Source organism: Gymnoscopelus braueri, assembly GCF_963280865.1.
Source record: "Gymnoscopelus braueri genome assembly, chromosome: 22".
NCBI classification, from domain to species: domain Eukaryota; kingdom Metazoa; phylum Chordata; class Actinopteri; order Myctophiformes; family Myctophidae; genus Gymnoscopelus; species Gymnoscopelus braueri.
Window position 1 is genome coordinate 1,778,945 of NC_137624.1, and position 8,878 is coordinate 1,787,822.

At 37.1% G+C, this 8,878-nt stretch overlaps 1 protein-coding gene across 2 annotated transcripts; it reads right to left on the minus strand.

The window, feature by feature from the left end:
• Positions 1 to 318: 318 nt before the first annotated feature.
• Positions 319 to 7,879, minus strand: LOC308078169 (toll-like receptor 13). Of its 2 annotated transcripts, XM_080419293.1 has the most exons (4): positions 7,750 to 7,879; positions 4,183 to 6,617; positions 3,266 to 3,383; positions 319 to 869 (listed from the first exon to the last, which is right to left on the minus strand). In XM_080419293.1, the coding sequence occupies exons 2-4, from the start codon at positions 6,524 to 6,526 to the stop codon at positions 653 to 655; spliced, it is 2,679 nt and encodes an 892-aa protein (XP_080275419.1). In that variant the 5' UTR covers positions 6,527 to 6,617; positions 7,750 to 7,879; the 3' UTR covers positions 319 to 652. The 2 variants fall into 2 exon arrangements, with proteins under 2 accessions (XP_080275419.1, XP_080275420.1); XM_080419294.1 differs by lacking the exons at positions 4,183 to 6,617; positions 7,750 to 7,879 and having other exon boundaries at positions 3,266 to 3,463.
• Between the last annotated feature and the right edge of the window lie 999 nt (positions 7,880 to 8,878).

Here is an 8,878-nt window from a genome sequence, read left to right on the forward strand (position 1 = left end):
ATAGGGCCCTATCTTACCCGACATTAGACGCAGCACTATTATCATTGTTAGTTTGTCCTGCTGTGAACAACCTTTGAACAATTCACTTTTTCTGATAAATCAATAAAAATAAAAAAAATTAAAGAAATACTTCTTCCACCTTCACCATTTTCAACAAACATTGGTTTAAAACCACCTTGTCTCACCAGCCTTTATTACCTGTATTGTGTTATTTGTAATAACTTATTTTAATTGTACATGATCGCTGCTAAATAAACAATACATGACATGAAAGGGAATTACATTAAATTAAATGACAAAGTACAACAAATGATACAATCCAATAGAAGGTAAAATATAAAGTGAAATAAAAAACATTTCCAATTAGAATAATTACAGGGTTAAAAACAGGGTTAAGTAAAGAAAAAACAACAACAAAACAATTCCTTAAAGAGGTGAGTCTTAAGAGGCGCTTTAAACATTCATATTGAATAACAATACAAGCAGGTAACAGGTAACACTGGCACTGTCTGTTAATGTTAACAGCAAACAATGAAACTAACGCTCCCCCATCCCTGACAGGACGATTTTCTCCTTCAAAATCAATTAAAATTCTCCACCAGATTTCCCTCTCATTCACATTCACCGTAACATAATTACATGAAATATCAGATTATTCATTCAAACCCAGGTCAGTGTGAGGTGTATCCAGAGCTCTGCGTAGGTTCTGCCAGAACAGTCCAGGGTGCTGTCCAGCCTGGGACCAGCTCAGGTAGGTGTGTCTCTTCACCAGCTTCCTCATGTGATAGTAGGGAGACAACTGGTGGGCTGGAATGTCCTCCAGAAACACCAGGATCAATACGTCCTTCTGTTCATCAAACAGACGGTAGCTGCACACAGGAGACCAGAGGACATTTTACACTCAGTCAACTTTCATTTACATTAAGTAACACTTTATTTACATTAAGTAACACTTTATTTACATTAAGTAACAATGTATTTACATTAAGTAACACTTTATTTACATTAAGTAACACTCTATTTACATTAAGTAACACTTTGTTGACATTAAGTAACACTTTATTTACATTAAGTAACACTTTATTTACATTAAGTAACACTTTATTTACATTAAGTAACACTTTATTTACATTAAGTAACACTTTATTTACATTAAGTAACACTTTATTTACATTAACACATTCACTGCCTGAATTATTTCAGATTTTTTGCAGTTTTATGCCAGAGATTTTTCATTGAAAAAAAAAAGTACTCAGGAGCCGAGATACAGAATTTTAAAGTTTTAAGCTAACAAGGAAGTGGATAGGAGTCTAGATCTTCGAAAAATCATATCTCCTTGGTCTTTGGGTCAAATTTAAAAAATATATATATAAAATATATATATATATATATTTTAAACGAGTTAACTCGATCTAGCCAATCAAGTGATGGATTTGAAAAACGAGTTAACTTGATCTAGGCATAACACTTTATTTACACTGAGACAAACTACTAGTTGCATTAAAAACTTTTTTTTTTCTGCTTTTCAGCAGTTTTCTACTGCTTGCATTTAGAAAAAAAATGTATTTTCTGTAAATAATGGTTTATTTACAGTAAATAAAGTTATAGTGTCTGAAATGGTATATTTCCTGCCCATGTATTGGTATTGAATGACTCATAACATGGTGATGACAAAAGTAATATATTGGTTAAAAAGATGGTTGAATATTTAACACCTAAATGTAATATTTTGTTTTGTTTTGATGAAAACATCCATTTATTCTCTGTTGTCAGGGTTCATTCCATAGGGGGCGCTGTGGGGGAAAAGCAGCACATGTAGTAAAGGTTCCAGGAAGTGATAGCTGGTAGAACAGTTCCAGGAAGTGAGGCTGTGTTCCATTTTGGGAGGTAAAGAGTGTTTGTTGTGGTTTGACAAAGAGACTCTTTAAACTAAAGCCTACACTGTAATCCACATCAGAACTTTAAACCATTGAATATTTTAGTGGATAAACTTTAAGACCTGAATAAGGGAAGCTTGGTCCAAATGAAGAGGATATTCTGATGGTGGGTATCATCAACAAACACATTCACACAAACAGAAAACACACATTCAGTGAATGTTCAATTCCTCTGTAATGCAAGGCACCAAATCACAAACAATGTGACAAAACATCCTGGATTGTATAGGGAGACATAATCATTGTGATGGAGCCTCTACCCTCCTCCAGCTCTGATACCAATGTGATCCACCACAGTGTTTTGTATTTGATTACAGCACCCTTATCTTTTGTTCTTCTTTACATTGTTCTACATCCACAGCAGTTCATTAAAGCAATAAGCCACAAGAGGCTGTGGTTTACCCTGGAAATGAGAAGTGAGGCCCGTCACGGAGCAGAGTGCTTCAGACCCTCTTATAGCTGTTCTAACATCACAGTAAACCACAGCCTTTCAGACCCTCTTATAGCTGTTCTAACATCACAGTAAACTACAACCTTGTGTTGCTTATTGCTTTTAATGTTGCCATATTCTCCAAATATGGCAACATTAAAATCATAAACATATCCCAATTAAAGGATTTAAAGGTAGGGTAAGTGATTTACTTTGGTTAAAATAAGTGTTAAATAGCTCTATATTCTAATAGTACTCATTGCTAGTGTTTGTTCAGTAAAAGGAGTCTCCCATGTCTCTCCAGCTCTTTATTAAACAGAAAATGGATTTTCAGTGCTCTCTCCTGATTGGCTTAAATTTTGTCACCTACCTGAAAATGTACTATATTCTATATATATATATATATATATATATATATATATATATATATATATATATATATATATATATACTCTATATTTACTAAAGAGCTGGAGAGACCCCTGTGACCGAACACACGCTCAGGTAGCAGAATAAAGTACTTTAACCTTTTTAACAAACAAAAAAATGTACCAAAAAATATCACTTGCCCTACCTTTAACTGTTTAACAGTTTTTAATACTTTAAGTATCCGCCAGTTTCCGATGGTGGAAGGTGTCGGGAGAAGTTAGGGGGACGGGATGAAGCTTTTGATTGGTTGCTGACATTCTTTTTTGAAAAATTAGGCTACTATTCTATTATTATTATCATCATTATTGTTATTATTATTATTGAATACTGGTTATCATCTTCCTATGCCATAAATTTTTTTTTTTTTAGCATAATGCACACATTGTGCCTTCTCTTTCATGTGTGTACATGTGTTCCTCTTTTTTTTCATGCATTTTACAGTGAAACATCAGAGAAAGTTTGCCCCCACCTGGCCATCTGGATCTCTCTAGAGCACCATTCACTCTCCAGGTAATGATGGCTGATCACACAGATGGTCTTTCTGCTGCCATAGATGGCATCTGTAATGTTCTCTATGATGGGTTTACCTGGAAACAAAACATACAAACATTATTCAAACCATATTAAAGGGCAAGACCACTTTTGCAGAGGTTTGGGTTTTGTAGTTACCTTGCCATGGTGTAACTCCAAAGGTGGACCAGAAATTGCTCCATTGATTAGAAATGGATCATTAAAATATGCTCCTCATTGACTTACATTGTACGGTAAAACAGCTCTCAAAGTCACTCTTTTAGCACGTAAACAAACGCAAACAAAGATGATTCAGACAGTAATGGAACATCACCAAACCCAGTACTGTTTGTTTTTTTAATAAAAATGTTAACTTCCCGTCGATTTTGCTATTTTTATTAAGAACAAAACCCGGACTGGATTGGCGGATCCGGATCCTCAAATAGTAAAATCAGCAGGAAGTTGAAATGTTTATTAAATAAATAAACAGTACCGGGTTTTGTGATGTTCTATTGTCTGATTGAGCTTTGTTTGTGTTTGTTTACGTGCTAAAAGAGCTGCTTTAACCTACAATGTAAGTCAATGAGGACGGAGCATTGAATTATCAATTTCTAATCAATGGAACAATTATTTTTGATTTCTTGTCCACCTTTGGAGTTACATCATGGCAAGGTAACTACACAACCCAAACCTCTACCAAAGTGGTCTTGTCCTTAAAAACGATTTCACTTCTTGCGAGACAGATGGATATTATTAGCCTACATACTGCAATGATAATGCCAAAGACAACACAGTTTTTCAGACGGGGGGGGGGGGGGGTGTTCCTACAGATAGCTTTAGATAAATACAGTATTAGAGACAGAGAGATGTTTGTACCTGGTAGGAAGTCTCGGTGGTGCAGACAGAGTCTCCAGCCCTGCTCTCCCTCCAGCACTGGAAGCATTTCTCTGCAAACCCAGAGCTCATCGTGAACGTTGTAGGAGATGAAGGCATCGTAGCGCTGAGGAGACCCCCTCTTTCTTTCCTTGGCATCATGAAGGAAGGCCAGGAAGAGGTAGTAGGTATAGAGAAGATGCAACCTCAGGAAGTGGTAGGTGAAGGATGTGAGCAGAGTTAGCACAATCACACAAGTGGAGGAAATGTAGCAGATGAAGCTAGCGTCCACCCAACAGGAATGAATGTCAAAGTCCAGAAACCTGGTTCCCTTTTTAGCCAGAGGATAGGCACAAGTGTAGCGGTGAGCGTCAACTACCAGTGTTTGGTTGTTGTTCTGCATCCACTGCAGAAAGTCAGCATTAGAGCAATCACAAAATAAAGGGTTGTCATTAATTTTTATATCTGTGAGAGCAGGGAGAAAACTGAACACAGAGACATTGATCACTGTCAACTCATTCTGGCTCAGGTCCAGCCAGGAGAGTCTAGTCAGATTGGCTTGTGCCAGGAAATCCAGGGACGTCAGAGTACAGTTTATTAAGGAAAGAGTCTTCAGCTGTGGTACATATTTAAATGAGTCTGGGTATACTGCTACGCCATAGAGATCCAAATGTTCCAAATGTTTCATATCTGAGAGCATGTCCCATGTTTTTTTATCATAGTTTTTTTGATGGCATTGTATTGTTAAGCTCTTCAGGCTGTTCAGTAAGGTGGTATTATTGTTTTGCCTTTGTAACTCATGGGGAGGTGAAGATTTAATTTTGAAGAGTTTGATATTGAAATTCAGACTTAGTGTTTCAAGTTCATCGAGTCCTTCCAAATAGTTGTTAATACATGAACTCCACACATCATGGAATTCTATGTCTAAGTGCTTGAGCGATTTCAGACTGATTTCCCCTTCACTGATCCATTGGATGTGATTGTTATTTAAAACCAATAATTCTAGTTTCTGTAGGCCAGTCTTGAATGTGTCCCCATACGTCTGAATTAAATTGCGATTCAGAGTTAGAACCTTTAACTCATTAAGATGTTGAAAAACACACGGTTTGAGTTTATGTATTTTGTTGTTATCTAGATGAAGGTGTGTGAGTCTGGTTAAATTTAAGAAGTCTGAGCAGCTTAAATCCTTAATATGATTGTAACTCAGGTCGAGGATTTGAAGCTTGGAGAGATTCTTAACATCGTCTGGAACTTTAGAAAGGTAGTTATGGTCTAGGTTCAGGTGACTCAATTGTTTCATTTGTTTTATTGAATCCTTAGACAGTTCAGTCAGGTGATTATATGATATATCCAGGTTAGTAAGCTGAGTACAAGGTGACAGTGTTTTACTAAGGCTTTCATTGACGTTCCCATGCACACTGAGTCTCCTCATTGTGGTTATTTTGCAGATAATATTGAAGAGATCTCTCCACGCAGTGTACCCCAGCCGTAGGTACTCCAGTGAATCAAGGCTCTGTAGAACCTTTCTGAGGGTGTTATAAGACATAATATCACCAATCAAATATAATATAGTTATATTCCTTAGAAAATACTTGTCTGGTATGTCCCACTCCCATCCATCATTATTACAACAGTATGACAGGTCGATTGTCTTAAGATGAGGAAATACAGCTGTTGTGATGCTAAACTTTTTTATGGACTTTGACTTCACTCTCAACTCCCTGAGCTCAGAGGACATGTTTAATGGCAGATCTTTAGACTGAAAAGACTCTGCATAAATTGTGATGTTCAGCACCTGTAAGCTTGGTAGTTGTAAGATGATGATGATGTCTGTCATTTGAGTACACTTAAGACGTAGTGCCTGTAAGCTGGTGAGTGACTGGAAGGCAGCAGGATTGATGAATTTGATATTACTAAAATCCATGCTCAGTATCAAGAGGTTAGACAGTCCCTGAAACATATTGTCTGTCAGTGTTGCTAGTTTGTTATAGTCCATGAGGAGCTCTTTAAGTTGCACCAAAGGGACAAAAGCCCCGTCATCTACATGAGTTATTAAATTACCGCTCAGATCCAAATCTGAGAGATTTGACAGATGGTAAAAATCTGTCCTGTGTATCTTTTGGATATTATTGCCCGCTAGTCTTAATGATATAACGTCTCTGGGAATGTCGTCTGGTACGCTAACAAGACCACAAAAATAACAATCCATTGAAAAACCAGCAGTGACATTGTCAGAGTAAAGAATAGTGCAGTCTCTCAGGAAGTAAGCCAGTATAGGATTAAGATAAAGCGTGAACAACAGAGATAAGAAGGAGAAACAATGCCAGCTTCCTGTCTGTAGCATCATGGCTGTCTTCAGGGTCAACTGTCAGGTTCTTTTGGTGGAGTAATTCTGCTGTGGACACTGGTTGGTGACAACACTGTTCAGCATTGATGATCTAAAGAGGATACAACAGTAACAGTTACAGTACAAATGTAACCTTTTATTTGATGTTTCACTCTATAGATCACTCTGTATTCCGCAATCAAAGAAACTATAACAATAACTTAGAAAATATCTAAAAATATATTATCCAGTCAGATTGAAACTTTAAAATGAAGCTGTACACTAAAAGACTCTCGAAAGGTTATGTATGCGACTGCAGGAGACCAAACTAAATAAGTCACTGAGAGGTGATGAGATTGTATATTGTCTGACGCGCTCTGCTTAACAAAAGGATTCGCTGGGTTCAAACAATGTGTTTTAAGGGGTTTCCTTTAAGCAACATAAAAAACTTAGTGAAAGGGTGCTCAAACTTATAGCAACATAATCACAGCGATCAAAATAAAGCAAAACTAATAGAGTGAATAAAGCAGTCAACAAATAATATGGCTTCCAACACCGTGCAAGTGATGCTTTTGAGGTAACATGTGATCGCCCCTATTCCCTTCACTCAATCATCCACGTACCCCAATTATTAAAAATCAACATAACCAAACATAATCATCATAATAACAATAAACCCATTGATTGCAACAAACCAATTCATGGCTCCTAGGTACATCAAAAACTGTATGAACTTTACCATTTAGCTTGTTTTTATTCAAGTTAATGTTTCATCCTCATCAAATATATATCCTAATACCAAATCAATGATATACATAATTTCATACTCTTTATACTCTTAATACTTTATTCCTAATCCCTGTGTGTTACTACCTGTTTGCTCTTATTTTTTATTATTATTATTATTATTATTATTATTATTATTATTATTATTATTATTGTTATTATTATTATTATATATTTTTTTTTACATTTTACAATGTAGTCATTTAGCAGATGCTCTTATCCAGAGCAACTTACTGTACTTAAGTGAAAGATGGAATAAGCAGAGAAAGCATGAACTTTAGACAGCAATTAAGGTCAATAGTCACATAAGTATAGAGTGCAGAGAGAACAATGTATAAAGAAACTAGGAATGAATTCCTTTTTTGTTTTTACAACTAACAATACTGTAGCCTGTATATAAAACAGAAAAGTCACAAGTATAGTTTCCAGGAAGAAGGAATTGAAACATTGAATCCTACCTGAACTCCTAAAACTCAGTGACAATCATCCTTCCAGTGTTTTAATCAGAGGAGAATGAAGGATCAGCTCAGCTGGCACCTCAGATGACAAAGGGTGCGTTCAGAAATGCACACCAGGAGCGCACTCACATATTAGTTAGTTTGTATTGGCCAGTGCGCTCAGTGCTATATATCCCAACGCACCCATCAGTGAGAAGTGGAAAACAAAGCACTGTACCAATGTAGAAGTACTTCACTTCAATGACAATAGAGGAGAGAAGGGCAAAACAAAGCACCGTACAAATGCAGAAGTTCTTCACTTCAATGACAATAGGACATAATTACTGTGTACAGTATAAACAACACCCTACCTTCTCCTCCTCTGTGAGGACAGAGAGATGTGCTACCTTCCAGTTAACACTTTTATCAATTACTGTGTACCATATGAAAGGAAGAAGCTGGGTATTGGTCCTGTGTTTTATTTTAATCAGTGGTTCTCAAAGTGGGGCTAGGGGGTGTTTGAGGGCGTTCCAGAGGGTCCCCAGCGATGTTTTTGACAGTTAGGAAAGAACCAAATGGAACTTTAAAGGCATGTATGGTATCTGTCATGGAAGTCCATTTGACCACAGCTCAGGTGACACCTCACCTCACATGACAATAGAGGAGAGAAGTGCAAGTCAAAGCACCGTATCAATGCAGAAGTACTTCACTTTAATGGCAATACGATGGTAATGATCATAGTGTAAAACAACAAGACATGACTCAGTCATGTATACCAGCTTGCTATCTGTTTTCTCTGATTTGTCTCGCAGAATCTGGCAACACTGCTAGTGGCTCCCCATTAGCTTAGACCTGTTGCTTATTTCTCTCGCAGAATCTGGCAACACTGCCATAGAGGCGAGAGGCGTGTCTAGTACCATAGCTTGGTAGTTCAGAGTATGGGAATGTATCCCCATTGGCTTAAAGGGCAGCCAATGATGAAAAAGTGTTGACTAGACTCAGTCTCTTCTTAGACCAGCGTGCTTTGCAAGCTGGTAAAAAACATAGAGCCCTATCTTACACCCCACCTTCTCCTTCTCTTTGAGGACAGGACAGATGGATGAATTACATTCCAGACGTTACAGGAATTCACTGTGAATGATCTCCAGAC

What these genes read in the sequence shown, in the direction of transcription:
- LOC308078169 (XM_080419293.1), bottom strand. Translation starts at nt 6,526, where the DNA reads ATGATGCTACAGACAGGAAGCTGGCATTGTTTCTCCTTCTTATCTCTG. An exon ending in CCACCGAGACTTCCTACCAG is followed by an intron (nt 3,384 to 4,182) that starts GTACAAACATCT and finishes TTTTGTTTCCAG; the next exon opens with GTAAACCCATCATAGAGAAC. An exon ending in AGAGAGATCCAGATGGCCAG is followed by an intron (nt 870 to 3,265) that starts GTGGGGGCAAAC and finishes TCCTGTGTGCAG; the next exon opens with CTACCGTCTGTTTGATGAAC.